The sequence below is a fragment of the Falco punctatus genome (genome assembly GCF_963210335.1).
Source record: "Falco punctatus genome assembly, chromosome: 16".
Lineage (NCBI taxonomy): Eukaryota > Metazoa > Chordata > Aves > Falconiformes > Falconidae > Falco > Falco punctatus.
Window position 1 is genome coordinate 7,645,091 of NC_137596.1, and position 12,791 is coordinate 7,657,881.

At 49.1% G+C, this 12,791-nt stretch overlaps 1 protein-coding gene across 3 annotated transcripts in view; it reads left to right on the plus strand.

Annotated features, from left to right (window-relative positions):
- The window catches only part of GRIK4 (glutamate ionotropic receptor kainate type subunit 4), a 217,996-nt gene extending 205,314 nt beyond the window's left edge, over positions 1–12,682 (plus strand). For all 3 annotated transcript variants that reach the window (XM_080366403.1, XM_080366404.1, XM_080366402.1), the window contains exon 20: positions 477–12,682. In XM_080366403.1, the coding sequence (XP_080222529.1) occupies positions 477–842 (366 nt within the window). In that variant the 3' untranslated portion in view covers positions 843–12,682. The remainder of the gene's footprint in view (positions 1–476) is intronic.
- Positions 12,683–12,791: the final 109 nt, after the last annotated feature.

A 12,791-nucleotide genomic window follows, 5' to 3' on the forward strand; every position in this document is an offset into this window, starting at 1 on the left:
AGTGCAGTGCTCTGGAGCAAGTAACGCACCCAGGCTGAGATGAGCCTTCCCAGTAATGAGACCTCACGTGCATGAGAAGGCTGGGTGCGTTGGGCAGGGTCTAAAGTGCACGAGCTTCTCATGCACTCCTCCTCAGATTGAGGCTGTAGGGATGCTCCAAGGGCTTTTGAAGGGGTCAAGGATGTGTATAACATCCAGGTAGCTTTCCTGGAGACAGGATCACCTCTGAGCATTTCTACCTGCAATAGGTTTGGGTCTTGTGTTGATCTGGGGATCCAGAACGTTGGAGGGCCTCTGACAAGAGGCGGAGTCTGTTGAGCTAAATCAAGTGTAAATGTCCGAGCGTTGATGTCGAAAGCCGGTGGCCAGATTAACGACTGAGTCTGTAACGCTTTGGCATCAGTATCCAGAGCAGACGCAGCTGCTGGGCTCGCAACTTACTTAGGTGAGCAGTATGTCTCGGGTCTGCCTTCCAGGTGTCGGTGTGCCAAGAAATGGTGACGGAGCTGCGCAACATCATTCTCTGCAAGGACAGTTTCCACCCTCGTCGGAGGCGAGGGGGAATGATACGGACTCGCCCCATTATCCCAGAGGAGCGCCGAGCCCGCAGCACAACCACGCTCAGCAATGGGAAGCTGTGCAGTGGGGGCGAGCCAGATCCCCTGGCACAAAGACTGGCACAAGAAGCTGCCCTGGTTGCCCGAGGGTGCACGCACATCCGAGTGTGCCCCGAGTGCCGCAGGTTTCAGGGGCTCCGGGCACGGCCGTCCGCGGGCTCACCCGCACAGAGCGAAGAGAGCTTGGAGTGGGAGAAGACCACCAACAGCAGCGAGCCCGAGTAGTGCTGGGGCAGGTGGCGTTGGGGTGGGCCAGGAGGGTCCTGTTCCATTTTACAGAACATGGACTTGTACAATGTCAACTTGTTTTTAAATTAAAAGCAGTTACCCAGCTTCTCCAGAGCAAGGCGGACCTTTAGGCTGACGCGCAGGCCTGGCCAGAGGGTTTGGTTTCGGCGTCCGAGAGGAGCCGTGTCTCGCCGGAGCCCGGGCAGCGGGGGCAAGGTCCTCTGGCTGGCCTGTCTCCAGCACTTGTCTCCGTGCCACCGCGCGGCTCCGAGGCAGGAAGGAGGGATGTGGTGGGTAACTGGTGTAGCAGATATTGCCCACCCAGGGCCAAGAGCGGTTCTTGGAACTTCCCCACTCCAGGCCAGGAGAAAGGATGTTGGCGCTGTCTCCCCATCACGTAGATTTACTTGGGGGATGTTCTCAAAGGGCGGGGGGAGGGTCTTTTTATTTGATGTGGATAAGGGACGGGAAGGGAGGAGTCATTATTTTGTTTTGGTTTATTTTGGGTACGTCAGGACCTAGTCTCCAAGGCACCAGGTTTCAGGTGCTGAAGTCTTTCTTCCATTTCAGAGTGTGGGAGGTGGACTGAGAGAGGAAGGGAGGGATGGGATGGGACACGCTCCCCATGAGAAGCAGCATTTGCTGGAAGTCCATCTGAGGAGTTGTTAAAATACATATATATATATATATATATAAAAATATATATATATACATAGATATATATTAAAATGCCAAAAACCAACCAACAAACACAGTGAACTCAAAGAGGCCTTGAAACGCCTGGAATTTCAGGGGTTCTGTGTCTTTTGTTTAGTTCTGGGGTTATCTTTTGCTTTTTTTCCTTTCTGTTTTTGGGATGTGGGTGGGGGAGCCTGCTGAAGAAGGTGAGGTGGGAGCAGGTGAGAGTGGGGAGTGCTGGGGAAGGCTGCCCTTCCCGTCAGCGGAGGGAGGTGGTATTTGCTGCCCACCGTCGCTCCCCAACACGTCCGCAGCCCGTGCTCTGCACACTCCCAAACAAGTGACTCTGAGCTCTGCCCCAGGCTCGCGAGCTCCCCTTGTCCGTGACCCGTGGAGCACCCTCAGCTTTGAGGGTGACTTACAGCCCATGTCTAGCAGCAACGATGCCGCACAGCATTTGAGAAAACTATTAGCCCGGGATCTGATGTAAGGAAAATATTTACTTCCCTAGCAACAGCAGCAGCTCACCCTCTGCTTGGTACAGACATGGGTTTTACATTGACAAATTTAATTTTCTGATTGAAAAACAAATTCTATGCAATTTCTGATTGTAAAAGGAAAGAGATGACAATGGAGAGGGGCAGGGGGGATAAAGCCTTGAGTGAAGGGTACATCCTGTTCTTGAATTGTTTTCTTTTCTTTTTGTCTTGAATGTACTGAAATAAAAGACGTCCTTGTATAATCATGCTTTTTTTTCCTCTTTCCTTCCCTGTTAACATTCACAAAAATCGTGAGACAGTTTGAGGCCCGTCTGCTGAGGGAGAAACGCAGCAGCTCTCCAGCTGACAGGGAAGAGGTGCTTTGGCTGTTGCAGGTCTCTGCTGCCTGAGTGCGTCCACACCTGCAGCGTTGCCGTTGTCTGTAGCTGAATGGAAACAGGAGAAAAAGTCCCCCAAAAGAAAGCCCACGGCACGTGGTGGCAAGGGGCAAACCCCTAACTAGCAGCAGTGAAATCTGTCCAGGGGGCCCAGGTTTCCATGTGATGTGGACCGCGATGGTTACAGCCTTCCCAGACTTGCTAACCAGAGCCCAGTTGACCCCGGGGCTGAGGGTTAGGTACCGCCGGTGAAATCCATCGTGTTGTCGTGGTCAGGAGCCTGGCTCCAGCAAATATTTCTGAGGAGGATGTGCAGGGAACAGGATGTGATGCCATGGTGATGGGCACATTAGGGTTGTTCTGTTGTTTCCAACAGCATGTGAAAAGAAGCGCCTGCCACACAACAGCAGTAAGATGTGCATGCACAGAGTGTGCCCGTGTGACGTGGAGGAGGGGATTTAGAGCTTGTTACGCAGGGGGGTGTACGTAAAGGTCATTTCTGGCCTTTGTATCTGTAAATCTGTGGGGTGTTGCCCTCTCCCTGACTAAACAGAACAGTGGAGGTGCAAGCATGAGATGAAGTAAGGTTTCGCCAGAGCCTGGGCATCTGGTGCCGTGGGATCGGCGGGGCAGATCCTCAGGTGAGGTAAGTCAGTGAAACCTCCATCCCTGCGCTCTGCGAGGAGCCAGGCTTGGGCTTTCAAAGTACTGACAGCAACACCGGAGACATCTGAGTGTGCCTGTGTTGTGTTTAAAGGCTGACATGTTTTTACGAGCAGTAGAATATATTCATCAAAAAGAAGCTGCTTTTTAAAATTTATTTACAGATTAGCAGAAGAAAAGGTTCCATGAATCATTTATCAGACCTGATGTTTTTTCACCCCTTCACCACAGTGAATAAAGAGGGATCTTGACAGAGTCAGACATTATTCCTCTCTTCTCCAAAGACCTTGCAGTCATCTGCTCAGACAGAGGATGTCAGGGAAAAAATGATGAGAAACCACCTGGTTTCTCACTGTCTTTGCTTTTTATCTCTGTGTTAGCTCGCTCCACCCATATGGTACTTTATATCTGGGTCTGTATTTTAAGGAGGTTTTTTTCCATGTCCCTCTTGCCCTCTTCTCTCTCTTTTAATTTTTTTTTTTTTTTAAATGTTCAGAGTGTTTGCACTCAGAGCAGGAATGGACCTCAGAAGAGCAGTGGAGGGATAAAAGCTGCTGTCATTTGGATGCCTTTTCTCCGTCTCTGTAGGTCCTATATTTTTTATTCACTGGTACATACCTATAGATTTTACACCGGAGAGACCCCACAGCAGACAGCATTATGCATAAGCCTGGGTCCGTGCTCACATTCATGTGTGCCCAGATGGGTTTGCATCTCACATGTTCTCTCTCTCCTCAGTGTTTGCTTTCATCTTTGAAACTGTTGGGGGGGCTCTTTTGCTCCGCTGGTCCCAATGCTAGTGCAGTTCAAGATCTGGAGTCGTTTGCCATCCAAAAGGCACTTTCCCAGTATTGCTGTCTCCTGATAAAACCTGAGTAATTCTAGTAAGATATCTCTGCAAATTCTACTGGGAGGCAAAGATTAGATCAATTAAAATTTAATACTTTGCTTTATCCCCTCTAACTGTTTTGTTTGATCCTCCTGCTGCCCGTTCTGTTCAGGGAGCCCAGCAGTGAGGCCGAGGGCTTACATCTCTCCCTGCAGTGACAGCCAACTCTCCAGCTCTGGCTGGGTCAACAGCAGTCTGGCAGGTTCCTAAGTAAAAGGCCTGGGATCTCTCCTCATGCACTAAAACCCGTGTTTCTGTTGTTATTCCAGGCAGTTCCATTTTCACCCGATGATAAAAAGCTATTTTCTCCCCAGGGGTTGCATGGGTGAAACCTGGGGGCATTTACTGAACTGACTGGCATAAGTAAAATAGAAAAGGGTTGTCCCGTGAACCGTGAGAGTCCACAGGACTTCAGGAATAAAGATGGTGAGCTATAAATTACAGAATAGAAACTGAACCCTTTGGACCTTAGTGGTCCTGAAGCAGGAATCTTTTTAACCATTTCAGATTTGCAGAAATCTTGCCTGCTTCTGCCCTGCCAAGTCTGCTTTTCTCCTTGAACCCGAAGTGCCTCACCAGGTAAGTGACCCAAAAGGTGATCTGAAGAGGTCCCCAAAGGAAGACACCAAGGGAATAGCAATTATTTTGCTTTGCTTTTTTTGCAGAGATCCTGAGTTACAGAAAAGGTCTGGAAGGGGTGAGTGTCCCAGCTGTCATGTGTAAGCTGGCGGAGATACCTATAGTGCTGGTACCTGCAGCTGCGGGCACAGGGTAATTGGGCTGGACACAGGAATGTGGGCAACTGGTTTTGATGGTTCTTGGGTGATGACTCTGAATGGTAGAGACATCCCATGGGAAAAGAAAGGGACCTGTAAGCAAGGCCTGCTGGTGGAGGCTGGATGATGACTGGTTTCTGATGATCTGATGAAAGAGCAAAGAAACAAGGAAGGGCTGCTTTGGTGTTAGGTTTGGGGGTGAAGCTGTCACAATTTGGCTATGAAAAGTCCTGCATGAGTGATCAAAGGCCCCTCCATCAGCTGTTGTTTCATTCAGCTCTGAGATTACCCACAAGATATGCATTTCTCTCTTCTACACTCGTGTATTCAATGAAGGTGATGAAATTTCTTGTGGGGCTTTGACTAGAGGGAAAAAGTAGCACTGCCCGTCAGGGGGAGAGCCTGCCAGTGAGGCACCGCTCCAAAGCAAGGGAAACAGCCCCCATGACCTAGAGGCGTAAGTGGAGACAGAATCAGGCCAGTGATCTGCAAAAGGAACCGCAAACTGCTATTAGAAATGGTAAAAGGTAAGTCTGGGCTCGCACCTGACACTTGCAAGTCTGCTGATTTTGGTCCCTTCTTGCTGAATATCTGAGGGGACAGCACATCTGCGATGAGGAGCTGCAACCTGAACAGAGCTAGAGGAGCAACGGCTCAGCGTGCCGGAACGCCTGCTGAACAGAGGATAAAGCACCCACAGTTCCAGAAACCCCATTACGAGTTTGATGGCCACTAACTGATTGAAAATACAGAGCTGAACTCTTCTGGGTACAAAGTAGCACTGATGAATTCAGTGTAAATAGGCTCCTCTGGAACCTGATAGCACGCTGAGAAAATCAGCCCTGTTATCAGCTGGATCTGACAATGGGCAGGTTTATGCATCCTTCAGGGAGACTTTTTTTTCCTCCACAGGGGAATCTGTTGTGCTCCAGTTGAGTTAATACTCTGATTTGTGGCAGGACTGCAACATTTCATCCCAGAGAGCATTCTAGCCGGCAGATGAGGATTGCCTGCCTCGCCAGCAGTGTGCAGCTGTCTGGGGGGGCGTGCAGCACTCCATCACCGGCACAAAGGGCCACACAACAGCGGCTCCCCGAAAGCACTGGGGGGGCCAAATCAGTAAGAAAATGAAGGAAGCTAGCTTAATTAACAAAGGCTTTCTCCTCTGCTGGGTTTAGGTCTGCAGTTATCAGTGTAGCTGGCAGTTCTCAAAGACTGAAATGACAGTAGTTGGCTGTAAAAGAGCTAACTGTCAGATTAGCCGGTACATATCTTCTGCCTGGGTTTTCTATATCATACCTATCTTGAAGCATCTCCGTGTATCAAAGAGACTGGCTGGCCATTTGCCTTTCAGAAGTACCCTTTCCAATGTGATAAATAAGGGTCTATTACAATGGAAAGACCTAACATTTCTTGGGTTTTGACTTTAGGCTTTTTTGGAACAGTATTTTTCGTGCTTTGATCAATTTGTCCAGACTAACCCTTTCTGTTGTTTTTTATCATGGTACTTGTGTTTTCGGTGTATCGTATATTGAGCTTAGGGTGCAAGGGAGAGAAAATGTCTGTTGGAGTGCAGAGGCAGTGAGAAGGGCTGCTCCTGGCAGACAGACGTTCTTCTCGGCCCGTCAGGACTGCTCGCATCCTCAGCTCCTCTAAGTCAGCTGTGAGCTGCGCTGGGCTATGCCTGCCGGCGAGCTGGTCCAAGGTGGCTGCCAGAACTCCCGATTGGTGTGCAGCATGGAAAACAGAGAGGACTTGCTGCTTTGTTTGGGACAAAATGTTAACTGAGGTAAGGGGGGGAACGTCACTGACATTGGTGAGGAGAAGGCAATTTAGACCGGTATGGGTGAAACCTGTTATCTTCTGTCTTTTCTCTTCCTCCATCTCTGCCTTCCAAGCACCTTTCTCTTTCCTATTCATACCCAAAATACTCCTCCTCATGTTGCTCAGTCATAGAAAAAAGGTCTCAGATTGGCTCTTGCCTGAACTCCCAGGAAATGTTCATGAATGTAGTCTCCTGGCTTTTCACGCTTAGCTCTTGCTGAGCTGAGATTTAAAGCAATTTATTTCAAAGCCAAAAGTGAATGCAAATGAGGGGAAAGAACTAGGGGAGGAAAAGAAAAAAGACCTCTTATTCCCAGGTGAGCACTAAGACGTCTGAGCTGCCTGCCTAAAACTGATTGTTCTTCCAGAGTCTACAGTAAATACCCCTGCGTGTTAGTGAGCACAGCTGTAGAGGATGCTCTGATTATTGCTTGCTGAACTAAACTGGGACAAGGAGGTGAACACACAGCCTCTGGTTTTATTCGTGAGCCATTGATCAGCCACAACATCTTTAGCCCTCAGACAGCTGAAATGGAGGTCACGACGTGGTAGGGAGCCAGACATTAGCAGGAGGCTACCAAGTGTCCATGCTCTGAGGTCCTGTGAGCCAGATCGCTCTCTTCTGTGAGCAAGGTTTGTTTGCTGGCCGTTTCAGATGGCCCTGGCATGCTGCTGGCCGTGTGCCTGAGTCAAATGGATTGTTATTTCTTTTTGAAGCTAGACCTTGAATGTAAAAACGGAGTTTTGTAAGGGAGTGTCTTTGTGGGGGATATCTGCTGGTTTAGCAGAGGTAATAGTTACCCTGACCAAGCTGTTTCATTGTAATTCCCCCATGTGGACACTGTATTTCAAGAGAGCATCATTACTCTGGAATGAAGGCCCCTGCTGGTTTTGTTTGGGTGGTTTTGAACAAAATCACGTCCACAAGGAGCTGTCAGAAAGCAGCAGCAAGGATGGCAAAACCGAATGGCAAAAATGCCACCAAGCCATAGCAGGCGCAGCGGGAGACGCTGTCATACAGGCCACTGTGCTCTGGCTGCCCCATGCTTTGCTCGCGGTTATTTCTGTCTGCGGTGGCCATTGCATCACAGAAGTGAGAACAGCAGCAGAGTTATCGTCCTACCAGCTTGCTGATCTGTGTTGGACTCTGGGCAAAGCCTGCATCCCCTTTCCTGCTTGGGCTTCCTTGCCAGTGCGATAGGGATGACGCCCTGCCCAGCACAGGAGGGATGGTGCAGGGATGGAGGCTACAGCCGCTCACTATCGCTGCACCAGCAGCGCCGGCTGGGGCTTTGGGAATGTCACTTCACCACCCTGGGCCTCCGCTCTACGTTGTAAAACAGGGATGACCCGAGTACTTTCCAGCCTCGCTGTGTTTATTAAATACCCTGTCAGAGAACAGGAGTGGAGGAAATTCTCTGGATTAATGGGTAGGACTGGAAGGGGTCTGGCAAGGTTTATTCTGTTCATGTTTGCAAAGGACTCTGAGCGCTCCGGATGAAAGTGGGTGGGGATTTGCCAAGTGTTTGCTAACATTAATGGTTAATTATTATGAATGCTGTCAGCCTACATACTCAGCCAGCATCGTTCTCCGAGTGAGATCCAGACCTGTAATGGAATCGTTACACACACAAGGCGAGACAGCTTCTCTTTTGTCCTGTTCTCCCAGCCAAAGTCCCATTTCAAAATCAGACAGCAGTGGCACTTCTCATCTCATCCTAACAACTAGTTATGAATCCAGAGCATTTGGCAGAGGAAGACCCAGCTATTTTCATGTCTGCACTCATTTTTCTCTGCTGGTGCCCTCTTTGTCTGGCTGCACAGAATGGAAGTCGTGGTCCAAAATGAGATGTGTCCCAACCAGGGGCACAGATGGGTGCCGTGCTGTGCTGCACAGCAGGGACAGATCCAGAGCTGACTGGAGAAGGGCACTAGGTGCAATACATGCCCAGGTTTGCCCTTCTTGCTGCTCAGGCTGCATCAGTGAGCACCTGACCATGCCACGGCACTTCCCAAAGCATGAGATGCCATGCTGGCGGATCAGAGGAGCACACATGAGTTTGGGGAGCCTCCTGAGCATGGCAGGCTAGCTGAAGAAGAGCAAGCCTCGTATGCTGCATCCTGCACTGTGTGCCCAAGTCTGGGAGAGAACCCACGTCATGAGGGAGAGGGTAAGGTGGCAGCCAGCTCAGTGAGTCTAGCCCCAAGTGTGTGAGATTTGATCTGCCAGACATAATTTGATGGCCAGTACCATTGCAGTGGTACCTGAGAAAACTGCCTTTATCTAATAGTAGTCATCCAGAAAATGAAATCAAATTAATAAAAGGCTGAAGGTCCATTTGGTCCTATGAACATGCCTAGCAATTGCCAAATTATGAAAATCCAATAGATCTTCGGACTGCACCAGCACTGATTTATTTTTTATTTCTGTGTTTGAATGTGCAGTCTGAATTTCTGAAGTTGAAAGCTGCATTGTTCCTGTCTTTTGGCTACTGATAATATTTTAGAGTTATGACCATGGAGTAATGTTTGCTCTAAAAGGTAACTTCAAGGTGCATTAGTCTCAGGTAATTGACAGAGACTGAAGAAGTGATTTGGGAAGCGCTTATGCGGAACCAGAGATCTTAGTGAATTGTTACCTGAAATTAATGGTGTAGTGAGAAGCTGCTTGGAGTTGACCGGCTGGTGGTAGTACTAAATGAAGTCAGGCTTGAAAGTTATTAGCAAAATATCTATGAGGCAGTGCTGCTATGGATTTATGCACTAGCATTGTGTCTTAAGGGGCTCAAATCTGCAATGTGCTCTTGAGTCCACAGGACTTCCCTGGCTTCAGTGGGAGCAGGGAGCACTCAGTGTCTCTCAGGATTGGGCTCTTTAGTGTGCCAGAGCTCAGGTTAGGCCAGCGTGGCTAACAGGATTCACACCTTTAACTCCCTTCTTAATCCCCAGCTGAAATGAAAGGTCTTCTCTCTACAGTTAGTAAATCTCCAATTTTATTTCTCATTATTAAATCATGGAATTGGCCATAAATGTTTAAATTAAGTGAAAGGAAGAGATCTGTGAGAAAATTGAAGGCTCTTTGAGGAACTGAAGAATAATCTCCAAGGGTGAAGAAAGTTGCAGTTGCCAAACCCAGAAGCGAAAGGATCGAAAAGCTATACAAAAGAAGTAGAAAACTGCATATGTTTTGAATCCTCTCCCCCACCCTCCTCCTAAAACCTCTGGTGACTTAAATATAGGGAAAATTATTCTGAGAAGCAGCAGAGTCTACTAGATGCTCCCTCCTCTGCTGCTGCCATTATCTCCGTGTGTGACCTGGACAAATTCCGTGATCTTGGTGGGTCCATGTCCCCATGTGTGACAGTGACACTGCTTCCCTGGGTGCACTGAGACCTGTGGAACGTTCTTAGTGTGGGCTGGGAATTAATTGGGTTTAGGTGCCTCGCTCTGACTAGAATGAGGCCCGTTAGGTGTTTTTTGTTGTTGTTGTTTGTTTTTTTTAATTAACATAGTAAGTAATTAACTGTTTGATTTTTCACAGACTGTGTTTGATTCTCTGTCTCCGGTAATTTTTCAAGGGTACATGCTGGTGGGTTTTTTTGGTTGTTTGGGTTTTTTGTGGGTTTGGTTTTTTTTTTCCCCCTGAAAGATCTGCTCTAGATCAGATGGGAGTGAAACTAGGGGAATCTGGCTTATATTCTGGACATTAACAGTGGTTCCCTTCTGGCCTCAGTGTGTATGATCCCATGAACCTGCTTGGACCCTGATAAGTGCCCCTGTTGACAGTGGGTGACATTTATTTGTGGTGCATTAGAAGTGTGAGTATCGAGGGAAGATTGTGACTGGAATTTTTTTCAGATGTTGTGGATGTTTTGCTCAGGCTGATCAGGTCCGGCTCTAAAAGTATGAAAATAATGAACTTGTATTTGGGTTGCTCTGTCACCTAACGTGGATGTGCCACTGGCATGAATGCCTCTTAAGTGGCACTTGTTCTGTGTGCATGAACTAGCGCCAGCACTGCTGAGCACCACCCTTGGCATCCCCTGCACGACCAGATAAGGAGGAAGCAGGTAAAGAGGTGACTCCAGTTCCCACAGCCTGCTTAACCCTGGGGGAGGTGGCAGTGGGAAAGAGGGGAGCCTGCCAGGCAGGGGTCACCCGGGATGGCCAATGGTAGCAAAAGCTTCGGCAAGCGGATACTTGTCTGCCAGGGAGGAGCAGATTGAGACCCATCAAACTTATTTCACTGAACAATGAGATAGCCAACAGATGATCAGCACGTTGAATCAGCGCTACCTTGGGCTGAATTCAAACTGGCCCCTAGAGGTGAAAGACTATATTGTGGTCGCAGTTCCCCGGCTCGTCCCGTCTCTGTTGAAATGGTCTTTAATGTAGGCCAGGGGGATACACTGGTCACTTTCTCACACTTGCAGCACTGACCCAGGCGAGGTTAACACAGACATCTGTTCTATCTAGTTGATCTGTAACTATAGAAAGCAGCAGCTGACATGTATTTCAAATCAAAATGTAGCCTGCTGGTGCCAGTTATCCACTAAAGTATGCTCTGTCTGCCTTCTAGCAACTAAATAGCGCAGGTAAGCTGTGCAAAAAACATGAGGATTGTCAGTAAAAGTGTAGTCTCTGAATGCAATGGAGTTCTTTATCTCACTGAAACAGATACGAGAAGTAGGGTGGGGGGAAGAAAAACCACATGGAGACAAAGCTCTCTCTGGAATGTATTAAAAGAACCAAATAAGCTATTCAGAGCATGTGGGTAGATGTTTTTTTATGGAGCGTTAGCAAGGCAACGTTCATCTGTCCTGGCCCACATAGGAACAAAACCAACATTTTGTCAACAGGGTAATAAGAAAGAACACCAGCATGTTTTTTCTCTGTTAAAGGGAAATCAGGCCCGTGAAAGTTATGCATATATTTCAGCACTGACAGCTTGGGCTGCCAGTGCTTTACTGTAAGGAGTCTGGGAATGACAGGCTGATACACAGAAGCATTACAAGGAGACAGTGCATGTGATTTGGACCATGACACCTGAAAACCCTGAACCCTTTCATAGGGGCACTGGTCAACTTGCCCCGGGATATGTAGCCGTAACGAGAATCCTCCATAATCCTGTATCAGGCAAGGCTGGAAAGCCACTCAGTCTTTCTCCACCGATGGCTTGAAGATACATACCCAATGCTTTATTTAAAAAGCTGCGGTGTGTGAACCAAGTCCCAGCACCAAGGAGAAGCAGAGAATGCGAGACAGAGTAGCTGAATTTTAGGAGCAGTCATAGGCTGGGGCACTTCTGATTAAGCCTAATGCCGCTTTTAACTTTGCGGTTGGGGTTAATGTAGTAACGTGCCGATGGCTCTAACTCTGGCAAGGGTCTGCCTGAGGCTCACATTGCTTCTTGGGATGGGCCTTGTCTGCTGAGAGACCCTTAGTCAAACCGGTTCAGCTCCAGGTAGGTGTTCCAGAAGAGTTGCCTCTTGGCCTAGTATGAGTTTTATGTCTCCCACTTTAGTGTCCTAGGCACATGCCTATGCCATCAGCCCAAAGTCAGGCAGGACATATGTGGCAGAGCAGGAGTTAAACCCCCATCTCTCATGCCCTGCTGATGTTGAACACATTTTCTTGTTCTCCACCTGGGCAGCACTTACAACGCTGCCATTGTATTCTGCTGCATCAGCAGAGTGTGCATAAATCGAACGAACAGGGTGAAGTTGTCCCGATGATGTACCAGCCTGGGGAGAGTGTGTGGATGTGCTGGAGCGATTTGCCATGGCTAATGCAGCTCTCCTCCAAACTTCCCCACCTGCGGCAGGTTTCTGACCTTTATCATGTAATCCTGTCAAGGATGGAGACAGGGAGCCAGGCAGGCTTGTCGCTAGGCAGGTTCATGCACCAGGGCCTTTCTCCCTGCGTGATGCCTCGGCCTTCCTTCCAAGGTCATGGCCAGCCCACGGGAAAGACAGCGCTGAGTGAGCCAGCAGCAGAGCGACAGGCACGCTGCCCGGGCGCTGCCAGCAAAGGGGCGCAGCTGCCGGAGGAGCTGATCCCTGACGTCACGCGCCAGGATCACGCAACGCTTGCGGGTTTTGCACTGCTCCGCACACTGCCGGGCCTGCCCCTCCGGGCTGCTGGGGCGGCCGCTGCTCCCTGGCAGGCCCCGGGGCTGGGGCTGCGGCGATCTTGGCGTCACCCGCCTCTCTGACGTCACCGATGAGGTTAGGTGACGT